At 40.1% G+C, this 27,751-nt stretch overlaps 2 protein-coding genes across 3 annotated transcripts in view; one reads left to right on the top strand and one right to left on the bottom strand.

Annotated features, from left to right (window-relative positions):
* The first annotated feature begins 2,437 nt into the window (after positions 1–2,437).
* Positions 2,438–3,517, top strand: LOC103979772 (protein OXIDATIVE STRESS 3). Its single transcript, XM_018827327.2, has 2 exons — positions 2,438–2,920; positions 3,020–3,517. Exons 1-2 carry the CDS (start codon positions 2,709–2,711, stop codon positions 3,336–3,338), a joined length of 531 nt encoding a protein of 176 aa, XP_018682872.2. The 5' UTR covers positions 2,438–2,708; the 3' UTR covers positions 3,339–3,517.
* Positions 3,518–3,706: 189 nt separating this feature from the next.
* Positions 3,707–27,751, bottom strand: part of LOC103979781 (uncharacterized) — a 35,659-nt gene continuing 11,614 nt past the window's right edge. The window contains exons 1-10 of one of the 2 annotated variants that reach the window (XM_065086475.1): positions 21,631–21,655; positions 20,992–21,093; positions 20,468–20,825; positions 20,237–20,350; positions 17,784–18,412; positions 17,249–17,442; positions 12,404–12,626; positions 10,705–10,824; positions 8,797–9,570; positions 3,707–7,265 (exon numbers count right to left, since the gene is read on the bottom strand). In XM_065086475.1, the coding sequence (XP_064942547.1) occupies positions 4,167–7,265; positions 8,797–9,570; positions 10,705–10,824; positions 12,404–12,626; positions 17,249–17,442; positions 17,784–18,412; positions 20,237–20,350; positions 20,468–20,825; positions 20,992–21,018 (5,538 nt within the window). In that variant the 5' untranslated portion in view covers positions 21,019–21,093; positions 21,631–21,655 and the 3' untranslated portion in view covers positions 3,707–4,166. Of the gene's footprint in view, positions 7,266–8,796; positions 9,571–10,704; positions 10,825–12,403; positions 12,627–17,248; positions 17,443–17,783; positions 18,413–20,236; positions 20,351–20,467; positions 20,826–20,991; positions 21,094–21,630; positions 21,656–27,751 lie in introns of those variants that run through there. The other variant, XM_009396004.3, reaches the window with a different exon arrangement.

Genomic DNA, 27,751 nt, shown 5'->3' with positions numbered 1-27,751 from the left:
GGTGTGCTCTCACTAGTATCTATACGTCTTTCTCATCGTCAAGGTCCACAAATTTCTCTTGTCATCAATTGCCAGTGATGAATGAGGGAATTACTATAGGCGAGAAAGAAGAGGGTAGTAGCGACGCTCCCACTCGCTCATTTCTCATGTAAGAGTAATGGGCGATATAGGGGCAAAAGGCAAGAGATGTGGTTGTTAATGTCCAACAAGGATTAGGCCTCTATCACTAATTACCTTTGCGCATAGTTGTGCCTATGCTATAGGCAATGAGCGATTGTTCAAGATGAGGGGATATGAGCAATATGCGTAAAATGATCATTTAAGAAAAAAAAGAACACGGTGAGAATTTCTCAAAGGTAGGACAATCGTTTGCTAGCAAAAAAAATATACGGAGACAAAAGCGACCAAGGGTAAAGGTGTAAGCGACACTATGGACGAAGATAGAAACGAGTCTAATAAAGACGAGAAATTAGTTTTCTTTTTTGTAAGATGGGGCCTTTTGTAAAAAAAATTTAAAACTAGGAGCTATATATATATATATATATATATATATAAGGATGAATAGTGGTAATTATTTAATGACGTGGCTTGATTGACCTTTTGAGCATCAACATCAAATGTAAAGGAGCAAATGACTCATTTGGACTGCTATAATTGCAATGCAACATCTTTGTCCAGCCAGCTCAGGTTTTCGTGGCATTCATGAGATTTTTGTAAGTGATGTGATAGGAATAATTGAGGAAGGCTTTAAAAATAAAATTGAAATTGTATTTGGAGATTCTCACAAATGTACAAATTGATTTTTTATTATTTAAGAATGGAAAAGGATAGACTATTACTGTATGTGTAATAGAGAGGTATTTGTTTTATTTATAAAATAAATTTGACGAAATATCATATTGTTATTTACTGATATAAAGAATATATATCTTCTATTCATATTCTATTATTTACATGCCAGAGGAAGTATTGAAAATATATAAAAAATGATTGTATCTTATATTATGTTATTAAAATATAAAAAGAGAAACTCAATTTATTAATTTAAAAAATAAAAAAAATATTTGAAATGATGCAGAGAGAGAGAGAGAGAGAGAGAGAGAGAGAGAGAGAGAGAGAGAGAGAGAGTGTGTGTAGAAACTCAAATGAATGGTGATCCAAGCTCAATGAGTTAATAGGTCATGGATGTGATTTGTTGTGAGATTTCTCCTCACCATGGCAAGTATACTATGATTTGTCCTTGGTCAATGTCAACGTGATCAGGTTAGATCTTCAAAGGACAGAAAACAACTACAAAATCTAAGATTGATTCTGGTGAGATTTTAGTTAGGATTTCACATCATCTAAAGCTCTTGGTTTCAGAGCTCGTTTCTCTGTAGCTTAAACCATGCATGCAGAGATGAATGGGTCCATCATCAAAGGTAGTAGTAGTAGTTGTTGTTGTTGTGGTGGTCCTTCCAAGGAATCTAATCCTTTTTGCTGTTTGTCACCATCCATATGGAGTCTGTCACTCAAAACTTAGCTGGTCTTCTTGTGGCAAGTTTTGCATGCAAAGATAGAAACAAAAACATGATTTGGATGGCATTAAAGAAACTATATTGGGTGTGATTTTATGAGGTCCAGAACAAATGTGAGAAAGGCAAAGCCAAGCTGCATCTGCTGCTGACAGATCCTCTGAACACAGTTGAAGAAGACATGAAACAGTTCATTCAGGCTTTAGTGAGTATTTATTTTCTCTCTCTTTGTCAAAGATGGAAAGCAGTAGTTAGGTAAAGGCTTCAAGATAGGTTTCATTATGCCACAGTATGTTTCTGCTTTTGGTGGCATCAGTGCCTTGTGGGACTCCTCAAAAGCAGCATCTGCAGATCATTATCTGACTATAAAATGATGGTCCTGCTGAGGAAATTTCCATGTCAGTATGAGATGAGACTAAAGATGAATACAGCAGAAGATAACTGTGCTCACATCCTATATTGAGTTCCAATATATCTTCATCAATCCACAGGCTTAATCAGCAACCATTTCATCTGTACATGTGCTTCTCAAGCACTTCATACAATGTTAGTATGAGATGAAACTGAAATGGATACAACTGCATGAGAAGAAGAAGAAGAAGAAGAAGATGTCCACATGAATGCAGAAGCTTAATCGAGGACCATTTCACCAAACTCAGTGATGAGCTACTTGGGAGTGGCAAGATTTATTTGCAGTTACTTGTAAGTAAACATATACATAGAGAGAGAGAGAGAGAGGTGGAGGTCTTATCCATAGTCTCTACATGCCATGGGGCAAAAGAAGAGACGGGAAAGCAAGATTGTGGATAACGCCGAATCTGAGAGTCCAAAAAGAAGTTTCAGGCAAACCCACCAATGCTTATCCTCAGTGTCGACTCGTCTCTCCATCCTCTTTTTATAGCCGCCTGCTGTCCCACCCACCCAATCAAGCCATTTGCTTTCCGTGTCTCCAGAAACGTCTCTCTTGCCGCTGCACGCGACTCGTCTACCTATGATAGCATCGGCTGCAGAAGTTGGACTTGTAGCATGAAGCAGTAGAAGAAGAAGAAGAAGAAGAAGATCTTTGGATCAGAAGGGCTCAGAGCGAGGAGAAGAGGTAAGGGGGTGACAGGTATCGGAGGCTTAAGCGTATGGTAGGGTGGGGGGAAGGGCTGAGGCGTAGAGTAAGAGAGTCGGGTAGCAGTGTAGCTGGTCATGGATGCTTCTTTCATCCCACAAAGCAGCCATGGGACCATGGATGAGGACGACGGGGAGAGCTTCTCGAGCGTTCCCGGTGCTTCGACGTCCTCCTCCTCGGACGACATGGACGACACCGCCTCTTCTGCGTCGCCGACGACGGAGGAGGAGCCGCATGGTGACGGGCCTCTCTACGAGATGGCTTCCCTCGTCGCACAGCTTCCGTTCAAGTAAGTCTAATGGATCATCCCTCGCCATTAAGCAAGCTACACCGAGGGCTGGACATCATCGTCGATGCTTACGATCGTTGCATGTGTTTGTGGCACTAGGAGAGGGCTGTCGAAGTATTACCAGGGGAAGTCGCAGAGCTTCACGTCTTTGTCCAGTGTGAGGTGCCTGGAGGATCTTGCCAAGCCGGAGAAGCCACAAAGGAAGAAGATGAAGCCGTGCAAGAGTTACGGGTGGGGATTGGACAGCCAGAGATCACTGTCTCCAAAGGAGTCCTCCAGAACCATCACCAAGAAGGCTTCCAGGGGCCCGTTGTCCTCTCTCGGTGGAAGGAAGCACAGCTTTGTTAGTGGCGGCAGGCCTCCTGTGGCTCCTCAGAGATCAAACAACTTCTCAAGCCAAACCCTTTTGTTTGCCTGATGACTGTTCAAGCAAGTATTAGATGCCAATGCAATGCAATCTTCCGTGTCTCCTAAACAAAGAGACATGATATCTGATCATGATCTGAGGGAGAGCCAAATCTAGCTTCAGTAGACTGTCAAAGCTTCCTACAAAGTATGTGTGTGATATCAAATGAAAAAGGAAGTTTAATTCTACAAGGTCCTTCCGACTTATAATTCATATGTCAGATGAGATTTCGAATCCAAAATCATAATACAACACCTTATGAATCAAAAGTTGCTGGTGAAAATACCAGCCTAGAAAAATAGAAACACTCAGTAATTTAATTTCAAGAGAATATGCAATGCATTTAATTTGGGGTACTAAGAGAAGACAATCTTTGGACATGAACATTACAATTGGATGATAATATCTTTAATGGGGAAACATTTCTACAAAAGGTTGTCACTTAGGTTCTTTGCTTAACCATTCTGAGGTACTAACATAACTATAGCTTATAAGAACAGCAACCTTACATACCCAATTAACTTGACGATGGCATGGATTCAACTACCTACAAAAGGAAACGCCATAAAGACATCTGGGTCAAGATAACAGCCCTGATACATTCAAGATTGCCAGACTGACAACTAATTTGGATCCAACACCACAATAGCACACCGAGAGAAAGCGGCTGATTTAGGATCTTGAGCCATGAATTGTGCGGAGAACTTCCATCGGTTCAGGAGCTTTTTGTTGCACAAGACTTAGGATCATTCAGCATCAGCATCATCCCTCGTCGATGAAGTATATCCGGTATACCAGCATATGCAATTGTTGCACAAGACTTCCCACATCACATGTGCTTCATGCACCGAAGCTGGCAACAAAGGGCACAAGTCGCTTGAAGTCCCTCTTCTTTCCGAGAGTGCAAGTATCGAGTACACGACCAAGAAGCAGACGGGTATTCTGACGTGCCACTTCTCTTGCTGACAAACCACCATCTGTTGTGCTCCCAGCACCCTGAGCTGCGAGTCCTGCTCCAAATGCAGATCCAGCTAAATATTGCAGAGGTCCGCTTCGGGCCTTGAACGAGCTCTGAGGTGCCAACATACCTTGCAAAAACCTATCACCTGCACCATGCCCATTTTCATTTGATAACAGATCGTCCATGTGTCCACCAGCGACAGTGCTGCAACTCTGCAACAGTGCTTCGAGAACACCAAGGGCCTCCCAACATAATGTGCTCTCCACAAGTTGTGAGACAACTGCATAAACATGGGGACTCTGGGCTGCATCCATGGGAGCTTGCTGCAATAATGCTTTAAGCATTAGCAACACCACCCGCTGATAAGCCACCGGACCCTTCTCGAGCAACCTCAGCAAATGACCAAATGCTAAAGATGAGTATTTAGGGAACCACGCAGAGCAAATTGGTGGAGACACACGAGTAAAGAGGTCATCACCGGATGTTATCTCACCACGCGAATATGCTACAAACACTTCTGCTAGATCATCTAAAGCTTTCGCACGGCACCAGAGGCAAATGTTGGTAGCAACAGAGCAAGCCTTCTGGTACTGATGTTCGAGAGGTGATACCGAGTCTGTGGAAACTGAATCCTTCATTAGCTGCAAGGCAAGCCAGGGCAGTAGACCTGTGATATGCATCAAAAGTCGTGTATCCGGGTTCCCAAATATAGAGTCGCAGTAAGGAACTGTCATTCGAGATAACACCTCGATCGCAGAACCATGACTAACAGTGGACATTAGTCCCTTCAGAACAAGAGGCTGCACACCTTCAAATGCCGGCACCTTTTGACTCTCTGGGGGCAATGGTTCCATGCCAGACCGTGATTCTTCTCTACGAAGCTCTGCTGCATCACAGCTGTATGTGTCAAACTCATCACGTGGCATGCTGGATAATAACACATTTTCGGTTGTTCGGTCGTGGAAGGACAGCCGATCAATCACTCGAGAAAAGAGCTCAAGCACCTGGCCGTAGATGTACACAAAGTCTGTGTGCATCATTGCAACACAACCCCAGAAAAGCTGCGGGTAAAGAATTACCTTCTCAGGCTCCATGTTCTCTACCATCACTTGCAATGTCAAGAGAATCTCCATCGCAAAGCCAAGAACTGCTGGCACAGGATTTCCCAAGCACCTGTAAAGGCAACGGAGGAGTAACATACAGTTCTCGCTTTTTACACTAGGATGCAGTGCCCTGTATATCTGATGCGAGCGGCATGCAAGGTGTCTGGATGTGCATTCTGTTGCCCACTTGAGAGCTTCTGCACCCCATGTTTCCCGTAGATCCCCTTGAAAAAAGATGGCATCCACCATGCTCAGTACAAGTGCTGAAAGTAGTGCAGTACTAGGGAGTTCAGTTCTCACAAGAGTTGGGTCCTCATTATCCCACATTAAACTGCCACGCTTTGACTGAATGTACTTTATTAAGCTAAACACCTTCTGCTTATTCTCCCCATCACTACTCTCAACCTCATACAACTCCAGATGCCGACCAGCAAGTGAATAAAGTAAATTAACAAGCAGATGCTGTGAATGCAGGAGCACAATGTCTTCTGAGCTATCCATGGAAACACAAGTAACATGAAAGAGCAAGGGCAAGTGTTCACGAAAATCCTCATCATTTTCATAAGCAATTTCTGCAAGTAGAATCAGTGCTATATCTGCACGGGAAAGTAAGTGTTGTTGATGTCCTTGCAAAGCAGATTGGAGCTCACTGGCACTGATCCCTTGAATCACACTGCTTGCAGGATGCAAAATATCCTCAGTTGAATTAGGCGTATCAATTGGGCAATCTCCACTGTCACGAGACACATGGCGGCTTCTTAAGTTGCCAGTTGAACTTCGAATATTCATCAACGGTCCCGACATGCTCATCCCTGGTATGTTCATAAGTGATGGAAGGAGTTGCCCAGACCGGCCAGTGGTAGGAGCAACCATGTTACCATCAGGGTGCATTGGGCTCAGAGGGCCTGAGATACTGTGGCCTGTAATTCCTGAAGTCCGCCAGCTCAGGTTCCCACTAGCATTTCTAAGTGGGCCATCAAGGGAACCACGAACAAGCAAAGGAGACATGTGAGGTTGGCTGTCGGCAACAGTTGCGACTTGAGCAGTTGTGGGCCCTTGAGAAAACTCTAAGATAAAATTTGCCAAAGGATCAACCTTGCTTGGCCTAACAGGTTCCTCAATCTCCTCCAGCATTCTCTGTGATAACTCACAGACCAAGTGATCAATTGTCTGTTGTGGGCAAATGCGTGCAAGATATAAACTCACACGTTTCGCTACAGAAAAGTATGTAGCAAATGCTCCGGTTATCTCTATTGATGTATTAGAATCACAGTCTTCAATCCCTTTGGTGATCAAAAAATCAAGAACTGGAATAATATTTCGGTTATTGCTAGCAACAGTACTCCAGAGCTTCTCTATCTCATCAGGAAATTGATCTCCATGTTTCCATGTCACATAGTAAAGGCTTTTCAGCAATCTTTCACTCCAGCCAGAATTCCAAAGCTTCAAAAAGTTAAGATTTTCAATCCAAGGGGCCATGCATGTTAGAACCTGATGCTGTGCAATTATGTCCACTGCATCAAGCTGCCGCTGCATGATTTCCTCACAAAGGAGCTCACTCAGTTCAGGATGGTCTTTAGCAAGTTTTGAGGAGAGCTTGTATTGGAATTGCTGATAAGAGTCTGGAAGGTTACCAACCACAGATGCCTGGTAATGCCCTGTACCCTCAGTATCATCCTCGGCCCACTCACGGGCAGAGAGGGTCTCCAACATTTGGAGGGCATTGTCCCGAATTTGTCTGGATTGATCAACTACCTTATAGAGGATTAAACTTAGTAGTCTCTGGATCTCACACTTTGGAATTTCTTCACGCATGTAGACTTCAGCTAGTACACTGAAGTAACCATCTGCTATTGAAGAATCTGGAGAGTAGCACTGTACATAGTAAAAGGGTTCTTAGGATCATGAACAAACATATCTGTCAAACGAAGATAATATCATAATAGTATCCTACTACTCATTATACAGGTTTCAAACTTCAGCAGTAGTAATCAGTTATCTTGATTTTCTAAATAAACATATGAACTCCTTTAAACTCTGCCTAGGAAGCATTAATCAATAAAGAATGCTATGGCACATGAAAATGGACAGGATGTATAATGTTTACAGATAATAATGACTTAAGAGCTTACTCTTGGTTTAAAATTAAAGCAGAATGAGGATCTACCAAAACATTTAAAGATGGGCTGGTGTAGTACAACCCAATTAGCTCAATCTATCCGAGAAATCTGGAAAACACATGTGGGAATGGAACACACACGCAACAGGGCTAAGAAAGGTAGTTAGCCAGATTGCTTGGACTGATGATCAGGTAACGCCAGATTGCTCAGACTCATGATAAGGTAACTTTGACTAGGTTACAAGAATTTTGACAAGGTAATTTTGACCCTGGATCAATAACAGGTTACCACCAAATTTTGTGACTTGGATCCACGATGTTAAAGACTGTTAAGGAAAACAAATGGAGAACTCAGATGACACTAATTTCCTCTTTACTAAAATGTCATCATATGTGAAGTAATTCAGACATAAAATCATGAAAATGATTTACTTTAAAATAGCATGCAGCTATATGCAAAATTACTATACACTAGAAGTACACATGTAATCAGTGAACAAAAGATTCCTTCTACCATTCTGACCTAATGCACATTGTCAACCATAACTACATATCTCATGTTGCAAACCAGGTGAGACAGCATACAACTGTTAAGAAATCAACCGACCAAAAGAAATAATTTATATGAAGGTTATCACTGTTGTGTGTTATTACAATGGATGTGTCATCCAAGACTGACTTAAATACTAAAACTAGCTGATTAATAGATTTGTATTACAAAACTGAAAAAAATCTACAACATGATGCACCTCTGAGAAGCCATATAGCAGATGTAAGTTATTCGATGATCGATGCATAATCACCTCCTTATCAGCCATTTAAGGCTCAAATAAAAACACAACACTTCTATTCCAGTTATTTTCATTGTTTTTGGAGGGGTTCTTTCAATCTCAACATTCAACTTGATAATGAGTTGCTAGTATTCAGTTTAATAGCTGTAAATGGTTAATGATTGTCATGTTTGAAAATTTGCAACCTCAGTACCAAACAAAATTACAAACTTACACATTATCATGAATTTCTCAATTTAATAGAAGAAAATATGTAATTGGGACCATTGTTGGAAAAACCAGCAGGAACCGGTATGCACCGGCTTGTATTTACCAGTTTGACTTGGTTATGTAATTGAGCCTATTGTCTAGCAAAGACGAGGATACATAAGTCTCATGTCCATTATTTTCATGACAGCATTGATAAAACTCCACAGGAGTTACTTGTGTAATGCCGTTCAACTGGACACAAATGAATATGCTAAGGCTGGTATGAAGATGTTGAGATGAAACTGACCTGGTCAATGCAAGCAGGAAAGAGTTCCAGATTTGTCTGCAAAAGATTTTTCAAGGCAGTTTTCGCTAGAAGAACCCGAAAATGTCCAACTTTATGTTTATCCCGTCCTGCATTTGAACGTCCTCCATCTCCTATATATTTTGAATACGATGGAGTTCGTGGATCCACAGGAGAATACCCAAATGGTGCCCTATGAGCTGGTTCCACAAACAAGTTGTTAATCCAAGATATGACCCGACCAGTCATCTTTCTGGCATTATCATCAAAAGAAGGTCCATATAAAAGAGAGGAAATGGCATTCATGGAGGCCCACTGTACTGCCTCCACTTGTTCAACAACATCCTTATCAAAGGTAATTTTGTCTATAGATTCCCTTGATCGGTTATGCTGTCCTACCTTGTAACGCTCAACTTCTCTACGATAATCACTACTGCTTTCCTGTGGCCATGTGCTGCCTGTATCATCACACCAAGAAATAAGGAGATCAAAAAGTTTCTTTCGAGTTCTGATATCAAACTTCTCAGACTTTGACTCCACAAACTCTGGAGCTAAATATCTTAAAACAGAAGCTAATGCATAACGAAGAGGCTGCAATTCGTGGAAGCTATCAGAGGATGATGTGCTAGTATGGCGGTATGTTTCCTCAATGAATCTCAGAAAATGAAGTCTCAGAACAGGTTTTCGGCTAAGCATCCCTGGCCAAACTTTCTCAGCAATTGTACGATAAATATTTGCAATGTGTATGCGAAAATCTTCACGGCGAGACTTCTGATTCTGCATGCACAGACTCAATATAAATAGTCAATACATAACTTATATATATATACATATATATACATATATATACATATATATACATATATATACATACATATATATATATATATACATACATATATATATATATATACATACATACACATATATATATATATATATATATATATATATATATATACATGCAAGAGCTATAATTTTTCAGAGAGTTTAATGGCTGCAAAAGATCAATGCCGCTGAACCCAAATAGTTGGGACATTATGACTTTATACAAGATGGGATAGGATACAAAAGAAAACCTAAACAAGGCATGTCATTTTAACACCCAAATGGAATGCTAAGAGCATTTATCATATCTTACCACATTATGATTGTCATTTCATTTTATTTCTGCAGACACATAACGGTGTATTAGGGGACACCAGATGATATAGAGAGATGGATCAACAAACACAGCAAGACTTCCTCAGGTATTTAGAATAGGCCAGGCAGAAAAACAAGAAGATTTTCAGTCAAATGAGTTCTTCAGTATGATCCCAAATGGTAGTAGGTTTAATCCATTAAGCATTATTGGTGAAAAGAATCATCAAAATGAAGCCTGATTCAGATAAAACTAAGCATGACTTAGTGAATTTGCAAATGGATTTTCCATCTTGGTACTTCTAAACAAGACCAAAGTCATGCCTATATCCGGAATGCAAATTACACTAGGTAGCTGGTGTAAGTTGAACTGACCATATCATAGATCCACCAAACAGATTTTTCCAAGTTCCAACCTTCCTATTCCAAAATAAAACTACATTAAGCTATAATATGGAAGCTAGCTCTTGAGTTTGTTTGATGAAAAAGGGATATTATATTTACCATGTCAATATTGTATTCAGACAAGTAAAATATGACAAGCATGCGAAGTTATGGAAAGATTAAGTTAGCACAAAATCTAACATATCTACATGAAAAACCTGAAATAGCCAGTACAAAAGAAGCAGCTCAACTTATCAAGAACAATCCACTTGTCTAAGCAAGCATATATGAATGGAAGACTTCCCACAAGAAATCTACCGAGATGCTTAGCAACTAAGAGGCTCGTATACCAATTAAAATAATTCTTTCAGTCAAGTAATGCTACACCTTCCATTTTGGCTTCCCTTCTGCTTCTGATGAAACTTCTTCAACAAAAGTTGCAAGCTTGCCAAACATAGTTTCACATACTTCCAAGTTTGAGTGACCAAGAGCAGCTACAGCTCCATGCTAAACCAAGAAAACAGCAAATGCACTATTACTGATGATCCCAACATTAAGAGTAAAATTAGAAAATGCAAGAAGAGAGAGCATTTATGCCTCTTTATATTAAAGTGCTACATTTTTTTTCCACTTAAAGATACCAAACATTAAAAAGGTTATCAGATGCTTAAAGAGAACACAACATAGTTCTTTACTGGCCTATTTCTTAAAAGATTAAAAAATATCTATATAACAATTTAAAGAAAAGAGACCTTTCCCAGGTATTTTCACAAATTTAATCAAATTCACTAAGAATAGGTCTTTGTTTCTCAAAAATTTTCTCAAAAAAGGAAGATACAAGTCAACCTATAGATTTTCTCGATAGCAAAACACATAATATGCAGTTCACAAATTATATATTTGCAAACATTTCTGGGACATGATTTTCTCATAAAAAAGTGATTACTTGAATTTTTGCCACACAGCATCTTCAACAAGTTCCTATACTAATTCAGTAATTTGTACAATTTACACACTATATTGCTTTGGCTTAGGTAAGAAACATTAAAGCAGCATGGATCCCAGTGTCATGGGTCTAATTTAGGATATGGATGTATGGCTCATAAGGGTCCAAATCTGAAGTATGGGTGCCAAAACATGGGTAAATTTAAATATTTTAAGATATATAACTTAATATATAAAAAGAATATGATATAAATCATAAAATATTTATTTCTTTTAATTAAAAAAATGCATATTTTACATAAATTATACTAATATAAAAAACACTGCAAATTTACAAATAAGTTTTGACTGTTCTCTAAGTAGTGATCACATTCTTTCTTCTTCCATAAATCTGTGCTAGTTAATGCTTGTATAGTTTATTGGATGAAAGTAGAAACTCAAGACTTCCATGTTAATGATACAGCACACGTTTCGTATGTACAGTGTGTACCTTGCTTTGCGCTATCTGATATTACTTCTCATGCCAAGACCATTATGAGAAATATCATTGAAAGCCACCTTTTAATGAGAATTATCTTTCAAATTTGATGTTAGATCATAGCTTTACTATATCAAAGTATTAGCCATTATAATATTCTTTATCTCACAACCAACCAGCCTAACAAATCATCCAACTTAATTCTGATCATCAAAATGACTACAATCACATCCTCTCAGAATTCTTCTATAAGGTTGTTCCAAGGAAACCTCACATACTGATCTTGAGGCCTCACACAAAGTGCTTGGCCATGTTCCAGGGGCCCACTCAGCCAAATGAGTCTGCAAGAGCATGGGCAAGGCTAGTGAAACTCTCACATGCAAGGTTCTCCTCTTCTTAGATGCATAAATCTTTGTTATATTATACATGTAAAAGAAATTACGGGACGTAATAGTTTATAACATCTTATAATCAAATGTCCTAATCCCCTTTTAATCAGTTGCAAAGTAGAACTTTTGTAACACTACAAATTAAGCATCATAAATACTGATGATACAGCATGAATTTCATAAAATTAGTCTCAACCATAAGCGCACCACTGCCTATCCTTGGACAAGGTTGTCAAAAAGTCATCAAAAGGTAATATCTGAAAGAGGAACTCACAGCATGTGTTTCAGATCCATGTCTAAGTGATGGTAATATCAAATGAAAAAGTTCCTTAGCTGCTGTGAAGCCACCATCTTCTCTGATATCAGGTGGACAAGAGCATGCAAATATCGCATACATTAGCCACTGGTCTAATTTGTTTTCTGCATCTTGGGACTGAGAAGCCTTCCCACCTAATTCAACAGGTGTAATAAGTGCAAGTCTACGCATAACCTCCAGCCTGCAAATAGAAGCCAAAAGTAAATTTTAATTACCCAGGGGATAAATAATTAACACATCATAATTAGTAAAAACAGTTATTGATTAATCATCCACTGTATGATGCTAAAAAAGGGCCTTGCAATGACAAGCATTCCCTAATTGTTGATTGAGTTATGCAAATGAAGGAAGTTCATGTAAGTCTAACAATCTAGAATACAGTGAAAGTAGAGATCTGTTTTTCTCTCATATCCACCCATCAAACTCTTCAACTATAAGTTTTAAATTTAAATAATATGAAAAAATAAATACTATAAATTTAAGTTTTTGAGGTTATTTAAGATGTTAGACCATAAGCGTTAAATACAATTGACTAAAATCATGTTTTGCAAGGAAAAAAAAAATCAAAATCAAGAATGACGAAGGGAAACAAAGTAGGCATCAATGTGACAGGACAGATATGATCAACAGAGTCAAAGACCCAAAATTAAATTTAGAATGAATGGAAATGACAGAATCATAAGAAATTAAAAAAATATTAAATTTAAGGGGGAAAAAGGTATACATGATTAAAATATTCTTTTAAAGAGTTTCATATTCTACAAATTACCTAACTTTTCCAAAAAAAATAAAACTAGAAGAAAATTTATGTAAAAGTAACAATGAAAAATAAAAGAAAAAATTAATTTAAAGTATTTATTCTGAATATGAATATCAATCATATCATATCATACAAAAATATTATAGCAGTAAAAATATTATATATACACACATGACACAACACACAAAAATGATTCAGAACTGATCAATCTGCAGCTCAAAAGAGAGCAATGGCCCCACTAGACCCTAGCATCTCTTCAATCACCCTTAAAATTTACGTTCATCCTGAATTTCATGATATCCTTTTCTGACATAGAATTGCTTTTCCCTTGAGAACCTAAACGCTACTGTCTTCTTCCTTTTATCTAGCTTTCCCTCTATCTCAAACAGCAGCAGACAACAAACAAATCAATAGCAGTGACGAATGATAAGGGCAAGGGTCATGACATGCCTGATGCGATAGCATGTCCTCCATTTCACAGTTACAAACTTACAATAACAAAAAATTTCACTTTTACCCTACTTCGTCCCCTTCCATCTTATCCTATAGTTAACACTTTATGATAGCCATTGGTCCCATTCTACTACTATTCCTTCTTGTGAGGCTGACAAATCTGGTAGAAATTGTCGAAATCAATCTACTCCAACCAACTCCAATTGAATTTCACTTGTTCCAACTGATTTTTTTCCCTGCTGTGACCAAGAAATTGTATGGAACTGAATCTGCCTTGGCAGTACAAATTAATCACATCAACGAGGGACTTTCAAACATGTATGCTGAAATATCTAAAAGTGATGAAGCTGAAACTTCTAATAGTGTTTCCAAAATGCTGTAATTTTTGTGACAGCAATATGAAAGGAATTATGCAAATGAATGCATAATTACCTGCCAAAATTTCAAGGATAGCAGACACTATATTGGATGAACAAATCTCCTGCAAATGCACTTTCATATATCAGAAAGGAGGACAATTTGTGCTGTTTCAAGCAAGGAATGCAATTTCGCCCGATATGGTATGGTACAGGTGGTACGAACTGGTCCACCCAACGACCATACGCGAACCGCCCCGTATTGGGCGGAAGATATCATGCAGAGGTGTACCACCCAGTACACCCCAAATATCAGAAGATACGATCGAAACATAACCATTATCAACATATTTCAATCCGTGGTGGTCGGATCTCAATTGTACTGCATCAAGGGTTGGGATTTAATTTGGTCCAACAGTCAAATGGGTGATACGATCGAAACATGACCGTTACCAGCATGTTTCGATTGGTAACGATCAGGATCTCAACCATACCGTATCAAGGGTTAGGATTTAATTTGGTCCAATGGTCAATTTGATCATTGGAATTGACCATTGGACCCCATTTTGGGCCTGGTTCAACCCTTTAAATCGTTCCTCACTCCCCTCTTTTTAACACCCCCTCTTTCTCATTCTGTCATCTCTTTCTTAATTAAACATCCTAATCGGTGATTAGAGCTTCAATTGGAGGGAATAAAGTGGTCAAACGTGTCATATGATTGAAGGTGTCTTCAATTAGAGTTTCAATATGTAATCTAACATTGCTCGTATCTTTGTAAATGATTCAACATTAACAGTAGAAATGGAGAACATGCGACAAAGATGCTACTCAACGTCAAAACAAGATAAATTTGCTATCTAATCCTTATTGAAATTTAATTAAAATTATATTAAATTATAATTAAAATATTTAAAATAGAATTATTTTCTTTTCCAAGTATTTTTGTGGCCCTTTTTGGGCTTTTTTTGGGTTTGTCGACACATACCGGTGTCCCAACAGATAGTATGCCAGCACCGGCCGATCTGGGCCAGGACTAGCACCACTGGTCGACACGAGATGGCAAACCTTGGTTTCAAGTCCAACGTCCCATATCCTTGATTATTTTGCAGTTACCTATAATATGGACGTTGAGATCACTAAACTTCAACAATGACTAGACTGATGCTACTTCCAAGTTCCATCCCTCACTACATTAGCAGGCCACCTATGCTTTACTGCAAAAATCAAAATGTGCCTGGGAAGATTTCTCTTCGTTGTGACCAGATCTTGTCCACCTTCTTACTACTACTTAGCTGGACATGGTGGTAAATTTAAGGCTTAGCATGTCACTTTGATTTTTCTTGGCCAAGCATATGGAAGGATGCATGTAACCACATAATCAACTGTAACATGTCAAAGAATCAACTACAAAACCATGAAACTGTCTGGTGGGCTTCAGTCCCTGCTTATACGTAATTGGGGAAAATATTAAGATGGATTTCATTGAGAGGTTAACCAAAGTTGAAGAAAAGACAGTTATCTTAGTAGTCATTGACCGATTAAGCATGCCTCCCTGTTGCACCCCTACATACAAGTCAAGCAGCCAAAATCTTTGTGAACGACGTAACAAATCTCCAAAGCATACAATAATCAATTGTATTTGACCAAGACAATTATACTTTTCTTTGTTGCCTCCCTTTGCAGGGTATCCAACTATGCATGAGCATAGTGAACCACCAACAGACTGATGTCCTATCAATAGCTTAACAAAAGAGCGGACACCTCATTTAGCCACTGACATTTTGGGGTTCAATAATAGCTAATCACATTCAAGTATTCCTAATCTTGATCCAAATAAAACATGTTCTCATGATGCATACCCAAAAGTAGGTTAAATAAGGACATCATTGTAAGAACTAAGAAGTCTAAAAACCATAAGTTATAACCATAAGTAGGTTAAATATTATTTGACAGCCTACAAATGTCATAATGACACTCAAAACGGAAACAGACCCCAAGCAAACCCTAGATAGGGTGGTCCACGTCCTTGGCAGTTGGCCCATCTACACAAGGCAGCAGATGGTCCACCTATTGACTTCATTAATTACAACCAGCAGTCCTACAACAAAATGGAGAGGAGGCTTGGTCAAGTTGCAAAATCCAAAGAGTCCTTAACGGATATATCTTTTCCCAACCAAACTAAGGATATACAGCCTCAAATCGGCTAAAAAAGAGGAAGTAAGCAACTTCACTCTGTTGCCAAACTCTCCAAATAGCATGGATGACTGTGTAGCCTCGTCCACAATCAATGCAGAAATAAATAAATACAGCTACAGTGGCATAAAATGGATGAGATGATGGGAATATTTAGCTATTTTCAGAACATTTCTTATGCAACTATAGAGAATTTCTAGGATAATTTAGCATTAGACTTTATAAATGTTTCCTAATGGTATCTGTAGCCCTATAAAGATGTGCTCTCAAGCCTTAGACATATGGGTTTTGTTCTCTTTTATCAAGTCTTTGTTACAATAAACTTAGCACATTAATCTTAGTGCTAGATTTTCTCAGGTCTTTGTCTTTCTCAAAATAGAGATCTCTGGTAAGAGGGGCCATATCCTATCAAAACAGAAGAGGAGAAGAATAAGACAGACTTCAATAAAAAAGAGGGACAAAATCAATCATAGTGCTAGTTTTTTGCAGGCCTTTGTCTTCTTCCTCAAAATAGAGATCTCTGATAGGAGGTTACAAGTTCTATCAAAAAGGAGAAGGAAAAAATAAGACAGACATTAATAAAACAGAGGACAATAATGTGTATTCTTTAAGAAGTCCAACAAGAAAGCAAAAGAACAAGAACAGAAGCAACAAGCACTAACAATCCACACTTCCATGGAACATGCCATCTTAATATACAATCTCAGGCAAAACCTAGATTAAAGCTTCACAAGTTGCTGAAAATCAATTTTATAATTTGACAAACTTCACAATGGAGCACTCTGCGTGCTACCAGTATGACCCGGCAAGAAGTCTGGACTTTTATGTAGGAATGAAGGTGATGCCTTGTCTTAGCATGGCATTGAAATCAAAGCAACTCAATATGTAACACTAGTTCGATCAAGCAATAAGTCCAACTATGTAAAACACTATTTCTAAATCAAAGACCACTCTAAGGCAAAACAAGACAGCAATAGTTAAATCTTGAAGACTGAAAATTAGTAAATAGTAATCCACCTAACCAAAGTAAAATAGCATTACCTTGCTTCCTGAACAGAAGCTGGGCAAAGTTCAGCAGCAAATTTAACAAGCTCATTAAGACAGTGGGTCCATCTGTTTTTGTCAGAGTTTTCAAGAATTGATTGAAGTGTTATGTCAGGAGGAACCGGATCAAATTCCCTCCTCAAATCAAACGGACGACCGGAATCCCAATAGCAACTCTGAACGATATCATCCTGTGAAACACATAAAAAACTATCAGGACACCACCAAGCAATTGGAAGCCAACATACTTAATGATCTATCATTTTGTTCCTGTTAAGAAATCCTACTCCTCAACCACTTAAGTGAACATGACACCAGTTCCAATATAATTAATAAATTTGTGCCTATATGATAATACATTTCTTTGCCAAATATAACTCATCTAGCATTAAGATTCATTACTTTCTTGTACATCTTTAAAATATATAATGCATGAGCTTTTCATGTCAGAAAGAGGATATTTATATCAAATAATAAACAGCAACCACATAGAAAAGATGAAAAAAAAACAAGCAGTTACAGAAAACATCACCCCATTTTCTTCCAATACGTCAATGACAAAAATTGGTTCTGCCTCATGTAACCTATGATCAGCCCGTTCGTTTGCTGAGAAGTCTCTGATGTCATTTCTTAAAGCACGAACAGACCGAAGTAATTCTAGTGCAGTATGTCTTATCTGAACATCCACTGAACTGAGAAAAATAAGACCAAGCGCATCCACTTCTGTTGTTTGGAACTCAGACAAATCTGCTGACTGAAGAAACGGAGAACTGTTCACTTTATCACCTCCAAGACTTGATCTCTTGATGGTTTGAGCATCATTCATTGACAATTCATCAGACAAGCAAGCCCTCCACAAGCGCATAAGTTCCACTAGGCGGCCCAGTGAAGTTTGGATTATAAGAGGGAATTCATCAGGAAGTTTCAGTATAAAGTTAGCCATCCCTCTCACCACAGCATAACGACGATGAGGAAGATGCCGCACGATGCGGTTCATTACTTGCACGGCTTCTTCACGGACTCCAGGATCAAAACTTATGCCATGCTGTGGAATGATTTCAGTTATTTTATCACTGCGGCCAACTTCTTCGATCAAATATGGTATGCACTTCAGCACTGACCTGAAGAGAGATGCTTGAGATTTTTCCTTCATTACAGCATCTGAAAAGCTTATTGAAGTTGATGTCAAAAACATTTCACAATTAACCCACAAATAATATGGAGAACAGAAGAATATAGGATTAGTAGTCAAACATTCTAACAACAGGAAATAAAAAACAATTTAAAGGAACACAGGTTCAAAAGATTCCAGTCAACTTTAAAAAAGCTCAAAAATTGGAATTTTCCCGAGGTCTTGATTTGATCTTGGTTTCCAGCTTTAAATAATAAAGCAAACAAATACATTTAAATTTTAAACTACAAATATAATTATAATTTAGCATCCCCCCACTGATATGATAAAGTTACTCCTGGTTAACAACCACGCAGAAGACAATCAGATGTAAGCAAGCATTCTATCTTTGAATAAGCCATAAATCATTTTCTTCATTCAAAATATTAAAAGATTGTTTTACATGAATTCTATCATGTTTCTATGTTTGGGCATTCATTTTGGATAGAATAGAATCGCTGCCATGTGTTAAATGACTATTAATCATGGAATCACCTCTTTGTGTCAACAAGAATATTTGTATTAGTCAAAGTTGGACACCTTAAACACAAAAATGTGCCTGCATTGTCCGATATCAGTGATCCGGTGTATTCATCATACATTAGCGCATCTATCGGAATGGTAATGTAACATTCAAGAAGGTCCTACTATTTCAGATGTCCGAGAACTAAACTTTGACAACAATATTAATCATGAAAGCAAAAGAAATGATACAACTTTCCAGAATTTCATGATCGGCAAAACCACTCTAGTCGTCAAATTTGTTAACTACAACAAAATTTAAGCACAATTGCCAAACAAATATATTGAATTCAGATGGAATAGTGAATATTTTTTCAACAAGCATAGCAGATTCCACTAATCAAAATACATTTTCCATATGTTGATATTTCCTCTCACATTATTTTTATAAATTTCCCTCCTTATTTGAACATAATATCTCAATTTTCTTTCTCAAGTTTGTTAAAAATAATTTTACTCACAAGTTAAAACTGAAAATAATTTTCATCTGACAGGTAATCACTGGAATACATTACAAAAGGACTGCATACACTTCAAACTTGACCATATCTTCAGATTTTAAGTGCAAACTTGACCTTTCAAATATGGTCAAGTTCCAAGCTATCATAAACAAACTTCAAGCTTAATTATATCTTTCTCAGTTACTGTGGTACTTGATATATGATTGCCATATTAGAAAGAGGAAAGTGGTACCATAAGATGAAATTTTAAAGCATTGTCCACATATCATAGTCATCACAAACAAATCTTATCTCATTAACAATTTCAATGTCCTGATACTCCATTCATTCATGAGGTTGAAACTCGACTGTCCAATAATGTTAAGTTTCCTTTAACATGGTATGAGATGCCCACCCAAACTAATCTATGGGTTCACTCTACTTTCTCAATAAATCAAGAATTGTACCCACATCTCTAAAATCTGGTACATAAAATATTATGTAATATGCGACTATGCGTAATCTTGACTGATTGTTGTTAAGGGATTAATCCTCAAGGGAGACGAATGAAACAAAAGATGCTATGTACTTCCAAGTTCCATGTGTTCTTCTCAAAGGGATAAAAATCATTCACGATATGTATAACAGTGGAAATATGCTCCAGGAGGAAGCACTGATTATAATAAGATATATAGCAAGCTACATCAGATCTTTTGCACCATACTAGCCATGCTCTAAACAAACTCTCTCATGCTGATGACTTAAATCACTTTAAATTTGCACCACTAGGACAATTTGATCACATAGATACATTTACAGAAAGTAACCTTGAATTAAGAAAAGAAAACATACCTATGGACGACTTTGGTGAAGTAAGAAGAGCTTGGCTATAGGCTTTATTACATAACCTTAGGATAGACTCAATTGCAGATTTCACTTTCGGAACATAATGGCCAACTCCATGGACTGAAATAATAACGAACAAGTTAAAAATAAGGTAATAGCAACATACAAAATTGCACAGAATCAAAATATAAAGGAAACAGTATTGAAGAAAGACAATCTGGGGATCAGAAGTATCACCATGAAAAACTTCCAAGCCAAACCGTTGATTTGAAGGAGACATGACAATGGCAAGCAAAGCCCTAAGACCAATAACCTTTGCTTCACTCGAACTATCAGGTTTCAACAGTTCCAAAATCATATGATTCATGGTGAAATCTAAGTTGCTCTCAGCCAAAGTCACACAGAACTCGACAAGCTTATCATGCTGAACATCTTGAGTTAGCAGACCTTTCTTTAGGACAGTCAACAATTGTGACGTTACACTGTACAAATAATCCCATACATGATTTTTAGGTTGGTAATCTGCATAAACATTTAAATAAAATTTCACAACTCGGTGCAGGCAATCTAGAGCCATGGAACGATGGTTCTTGTCCTGAATTAATATGGAAACAAATTAGTTATTGACAGGAATGGGACATCAAAAGGCGAATAACTGCCTTCAAATAACCAACCCAAGATGCCACAGCAAAAATAATTTACCAGTAATCAAAATGAAAGTAGACTAGCATATAAAAGAAAACTATACAGAAAAGACTCACTTTAAGATGCTTATACAAAAGCTCCATATGAGGACCAAAGTTAATATTGAACGTTTGGGGATCGCCTAGACAGAGTAGAAGCGTCACCAATGGGAAGCCAACCTGGGAAAAAAGAAATTAATCGAGATTTATAAGGATTTAGATCAAAGACAAAAACAGTTAACAAATTGAAGTCTGCTACTGCAGCGAGAATGGCACTTCAGTGTCTTTCACAACCACAATTGATATATTACCTGCTGCTTTAAGTTTATAATTTTTCTTTTTAGAGGATCTGTCACAATTGGTCTTTTTTGTAGGTAGTGAGCGCTTTATGCATGTCAATATGCTGTGTGAAACATTAACATTAGTCCATGCAAATTTCCTAAGAGAAAAGGCCCAAGAAAACGAATTGACTTCTCTAATCTTCCCCAATGGTCATTAAAAAAATTGTTTTAACATACGAAATATCCCAGACATCCAATAGCAATTTTGCAATACGGTAGAGACCACAGAGTAACTGAGCTGAGATGAGGATCAACTATTATCAATGCTACTTGGAAATAGCATCCAATCCACAATAACGTCAGGTACATATCTGCAGATCTAATAGTTTTTTGAACTCTTATGGATCTTCAACATCAATAGATATGATGGACTTACAAGTACAAGTTTTCATTTTGTAGGCTTCGTATGGACTTATATTCATACATCTCACTACAATATGATCTCCACAGGCCCCCTTTTCTCCTTCTTGCCTCCTTGCTGAATTAGATGCAGACATACATACAAACCAATATATGTGCTTGTTTCATGCACCACTGTATTTATCAAACATTTAAACAGAAAAAAAAAACTTAGCAAATTAGTACAAACACAAAGGCAATTCAACAATCCAAAAGTTTCATGTGTTTAATATCAATAACAACAAACAAACATGACAATATTGGTCTTGGCTCACAATAAAAAATGCAATTTTGGTTCCTAATCTAAATCCAGATTGAAGTAATTCTTTAAAACCTTCCTTATTATTGTCTTTTAGGATTATTATATCACATTATTTTGATTCCACCCAAGTATAAAACTTTATGCTGCATATGTTCCACGAGAATGTAACATCTCGGTCATCATTAAAACAACAACCTCCATCCACAAAACTTTAGACCTCCCATCAAGGTTTAAAATCGCAAACCGATATCGACTTCAACATATTGTCAAACAGAGGCACAATTTGTAAACCATACAGTATACAGACCTGTACCTCCATACATCACTGAAAAAAATAATTAAAAAATGAATACTAACAAGTACTAAGCCATATGATCCGATTTTGGTCCTTAGTCGGACCAATAAATACTACTGGTTGGTACACAATGGTTTGACCCAGGGTCTGCCATACCGAGCCGTACCGCCCGGTACGGGTGGTATGTACCGGTCCGACAGGTTTTCGGTACGCGGACCGACTGTTACCGTTATGAGTACTGTAGCACTGTAGCAGTTTACTATAGTGCTACAGTACTCGGTACAGCCAGGTGTACCGCTCTGTCACAACCTTAGCAGGTTTTGCCTAAGGCGTGCGGCACCCTCGCGCGTCCGTCCGCAAAGGTCAGCCTCCCCGAAGCCTCCCATTGTCCCTTAGGACCAACAAAAGAGAGAACGGGTTAAAGAGAACGCCTCAATCGGGATCCACAAGCAAACATGTCCGAAAAACACTTCATAGACAATGCAAATTACAAACAGACTTTACAAGCTCTGAATAGTTGCACAACAAAGGGTAAATTGGTCCATTACAGACCGAAAAGCTCTCGCACGTGTCCACATGACACAACATTTATTTACAAGCCTAAAGAGGCCACCAACCCAACTAACATGGGACTATTTAGCCTTCGGCCGCCCCTCTACCTGCTGTACAAGGCATGAACATGCCAAAAGACAACGGACAGACATAAGCATTACATCCAACATCTTGTTTAGAAGTTTGTCCGTTACATTCTCCCCCACTTATCCCTTCGACGTCCTCGTCGAAGCCTTTGTGAACACTGCAACTCTTCGCCTTTGCTGAGTCTTCAATCTTCCGCTCCAGCTGCAATGCGCCTCCTGGCTCCCAGCTGCTCTCCGCTGCTGTTTTTGAGTAGTCGAACCTTTGATCCGCCATGCTGCTTCAACTCACCAATGACTCTGACTCTGGTGTGGGGTTGGCTGAGTTGTGTTGATCCTTGTTGATTCCTGCGGATCCGCCAAATGAAGGAAAAGACCATCCTTACTGCGCCAGTCTCTTAAAAATTCCACATGCTGCTTGAACTGGGTGGATGCTTGTTGGAGCTTTAACGAGCATCGTCTCGCAAACTTCTGAAGTTTTGGGTCCTTCCTCCATAAAATCTGCTCATTGACTCTTCTTTCAGTTGGTTGTCACATCCAAGTAGGTTCGCATCACTTCCGCTTTCGATTGGCATTTCGTTGGGAAATGAGGCGGACAATCTACTCTCAGTAGCACTGATCACCGTTGGTGAGGATTTGACAACTATTGTCTTCCATTATCTTCGAAGGGTCTTTGAACTTGTGCAGCGCTCCTCTGCTGGATAGATAAGAGAATTGAGGTACTCGGTTTCGCCCATTCTCTTAAGAGTTGAGAAAGCAAAAGTTACTTGACTTCGCCCGCCTCCTCGAGGTTGTACTTCATGCATCGAGCTGGTTACTGGTCTTCGCCTGCTCTTTGCTCACACTTCTGAAGCACTTGAAGTGTTTGCACTCCTTGCGTTGAGTTAGCTACTATGATTCACCTTCTCAATGCCATTGAACTTCTGGAATGCAGGAAGTTTTCACCCCAACTTGGAGTAATTCTCTGATAGATGAGGTCGCCTCTGGGATTGTACCGTCTTCTCCATCAACTCTGCCGCCTACTCCACTGAGTAGCAAAGGTATAGCACCGCGTACTGCCTGCTTCGTTCCTTGGTCGTGCACTCTTGCATGACCCGAAGTCCTTCACTTACGGCTATCTTGATGAGAAACTTGTTGACACCGGTCTTACGAAGTTTCTTGGCCTCTGCCCTTCAGCCTTGTCTCGGTACTTGGAGATTGCCTCTGCATGCTCCACCTCCTCGGCCCCTTTCACGACCAAGTGCTCTCCTTCCGTGAGAGCAAGGGATCAATGACTTGCACGGAAGTCCCGCCTCTGCGGTACCATGGCGCTGCCATGCCCATGACCCTACTATCCGTTGCCTCGCCTCTGTATCCCTTTTCTTCACAATCAGTAGAGATGTCTCCGTGGCACTCCTCTAAGTCCACCTCCATTCTAACTGATGCTTGATTTTGGGTAGCTAAGTCCCTCTGGACTCGTCGTCGCTTCCTCGCCCCTTTCGACCCCCTGCTTCAACACCTCTGTGTTCTCCAAGCAGTCCGTTTGGTCGATGGAAAGACAGACTGCAACTCCCATGCATGGCCTCTGCCATCACATTGTAGAGTTTGCACCGATTCTGTTCTCCTTAGCTTCCTTGGTAGCAACGTTCGCTTACTCGACCTTGTCCTCTGACTTGTCGGGCTCCCTTAAGCGAATATGAGCTCTGGAGCAGTCCAACTCTCCGGTTGCTTCGATCATACCTCTGTATGATCAAGTCCCTCCCATGGAACTCACTGGTACTTGCATTCGAACTTTTCCCTTGGTGGAACACAGCCCCCATATGCTGATGACCAAGGCTTTCATCCGATGCAAAATTCGATGCACGCCCGGAAGACCCGCCTCTGCGGTACCATGGCCTTCACTCCTTGAATCCATAGCCCTTCTTGCCGTCGTGTTGTTCACCGAAGTGGAGCTTCCAGTAACTCCCGATCATACCTCCATATGATCTCATCCCTCACGGGACAGATTGTGTGTATCGCATTGCCACGAACTGTTCCACCACGATCCGCTGCACCATGTCGCCTCCTGGTGACATCTCCATTGCATTCTGATCCTTATGGAATAAACTCGAATTGTGAACCCTTCGTGTGTGGCCTCTGCCAATACATCGCAAGGTCCCTTCCACCTTCGATTTTGTTCGCTCCTCTGGCAATCGACCTTCATCCACCCACTCCTGGGTCACACCTAGATGAAGCACCGCTCTAGGACAGTCCGTCGCCTAGTAGCTCTCGAAGTCCACCGACTTCACTGTAATCTGTGCACCATTGTCTGGATCCTGGGCCTCTGCCCCTACCAGCACAATCTCCGCTGCGCACTGCTTCCTTCATAGCAACTCAAATGGCAACACTGTGGCATATTCTTCAAGAGTACCCGCCTCTGCGTCCTCTTGCCCCGTGCTAAGGCCCTTCTGAACCCAACTTCGCCTCCGCAAATTGAGTCGCCTTAGTTCCTCCATCAAATGCTTCTCCGAGTTAAGGTGCATGTGCCGCGAAGCTCCCTTCGTCTTTGACACCATGCAAGATGAGTATGCTCCGTCAGAAGGAAGGACCCATGGAACAACATGATCCTACTCTTGCCTCTGCAAGAGTTCATGTCCTTGACCTCTGTCTAAGGAAAGCACCGTGCCTCTGCTCCATGTTCCAACTTCTATGCTGGCTCCCTTCATGCGGCTTGGGTACTTCGCCAAGTTACACCCAAGTTGCTCCGCTCCTCGTTTTTGCATTGAGTCGATGGTGGCCCTCGCGCCCACCATTCCACGGGTCAGCCCTCCCTTGAGTTCGATCTTCACATCGACTCCAAGTGTGCCTTCATTTAAGTTGTTTTAGGTCGCTCCCCCACTTGATCTCGCAATGCATCCACCAATGCATTCTCTCGACGAGATCATGCGACACCTCCTCGCCGCTTGCTCAGTCCACCGAGCTTCGTGGAGTTGTTGTTTGTTGAGGTACTCCTCAACATGTGAGGTCCGTCTCACATGATTCTCCCTCTGGAGAGCCGGGACTTATCCCTCCTGGATAACTACCCCGTTGGAGCAACATCTCTCTTCGTTTCGGAGACAACCATCCCCTTGGACTACTCCGATCTGCTGAACAAACTGTGCATTGTTCTGCCTCCTGCAAACGCACTTGCTAGATTGTGACTCCACGTTCATACAGCCCCCGCTGCACCCCTCAAGGCCTAGCAACATGCTGAACTCATTGCACACTTCAGCCTCTTACGGACGTATCCTTCACATGCCGAAGAGAAAGTTTCAATGCTCCATGGCGCCGAGTCTCGGTCACCTTGGGATGGCCACGAACATTCCATCGTCCGCATACAAGCCCATGCATGAGTACCAAATTCTTCGAGTTAGCAATTCCCCTCACCTCTGTGAGCTTTGCATAACTCTTTTTGGTCGTTGAGCAACTCATTCCACCTTGGATGGTCTCATTCCTGCCAAGTGCCTCGCTTGCCTAGAGCACCATCAAGTATAGTTGTCAACGTTGAGCCGTAGCTCAAACTCAGCCATCCCAACCTTTGTGCGCTCCAAATTCTTCCAAGCTTGCTTGTTCTCGTGGTGCCCCTTGCGCGAAGGGTTGGCCATTCCTCTGAATGCCAATCTCAGATGCTCGCTCCTCTGGGCGACTCTTTTCCCCACATCTCCATGCTCGTTTTCCCTCAAACGGTCGCGCGTGTGCTGACTGCCCTCAATGCAGCCCCGCTAGGTCCCCCACGTTTGCACGTCAAGTGTTTCTATGAGTGCTTGTCCCGCTCTGATACCATAATGTCACAACCTTAGCTGGTTTTGCCTAAGGCGTGCGGCACCCTCGCGCGTCCGTCCGCAAAGGTCAGCCTCCCCGAAGCCTCCCATTGTCCCTTAGGACCAACAAAAGAGAGAACGGGTTAAAGAGAACGCCTCAATCAGGATCCACAAGCAAACATGTCCGAAAAACACTTCATAGACAATGCAAATTACAAACAGACTTTACAAGCTCTGAATAGTTGCACAACAAAGGGTAAAATGGTCCATTACAGACCGAAAAGCTCTCGCACGTGTCCACATGACACAACCTTTATTTACAAGCCTAAAGAGGCCACCAACCCAACTAACATGGGACTATTTAGCCTTCGGCTGCCCCTCTACCTGCTGTACAAGGCATGAACATGCCAAAAGACAACGGACAGACATAAGCATTACATCCAACATCTTGTTTAGAAGTTTGTCCGTTACAGCTCGGTATACCGTACCGTACCGGTACCGAGCCCAGGTCGAAATACCGGTACGATACGATATTGCGAACCTTGGTTTGACCAATATTTAAAGCATTGCTTCCAATGGTGCGCTCATCTCATGTCTCAACAACATTCATAAGGCAGCTTAGACTTTTCCATGATAATTGTATGTTTTTGTTCTCACTGTATTAAATCTAGCACAAGGACACGGAAAATCCACAAGTTAAAAAAATGTTACCTGGTTCAGCATATTTAATCAAACCCAATGTGTACAACTTGATTACTCTTAAATGTCTGTTCAGGTTGAGATCGAGCACGATTTTTCTAGATAGTGAGGCTTAATGCAATCCCACCAAGCCAGTCACTTTGCAAACACAATGTGGTACATTGGACATACACTTCTAGTTGTTAAAGGTGGTACCAGCTAACACAATGCATTTACATTGGACAAGAAACAACCCACTAACACAATGCATTTACATTGGACATACACTTCTAGTTGTTAAAGGTGGTACCAGCTACCAGGTCAGGAAACCTTGAACTGCTTGCACATTAGGTGGGGTTTCAATTGGGCTGAGTCTCAGCGCCAAGAATGTACCAGATATAAACCTTACATGAGCAAGCCTATTCATAGCCAGACCTTACATATAACAGAGCAATCTAACCATCTATGTA

The sequence above is a fragment of the Musa acuminata genome, chromosome BXJ1-1 (assembly GCF_036884655.1).
Source record: "Musa acuminata AAA Group cultivar baxijiao chromosome BXJ1-1, Cavendish_Baxijiao_AAA, whole genome shotgun sequence".
NCBI classification, from domain to species: domain Eukaryota; kingdom Viridiplantae; phylum Streptophyta; class Magnoliopsida; order Zingiberales; family Musaceae; genus Musa; species Musa acuminata.
Note: the sequence above shows the minus strand (reverse complement) of the source record. Positions and strands in the feature narration are given on the sequence as shown.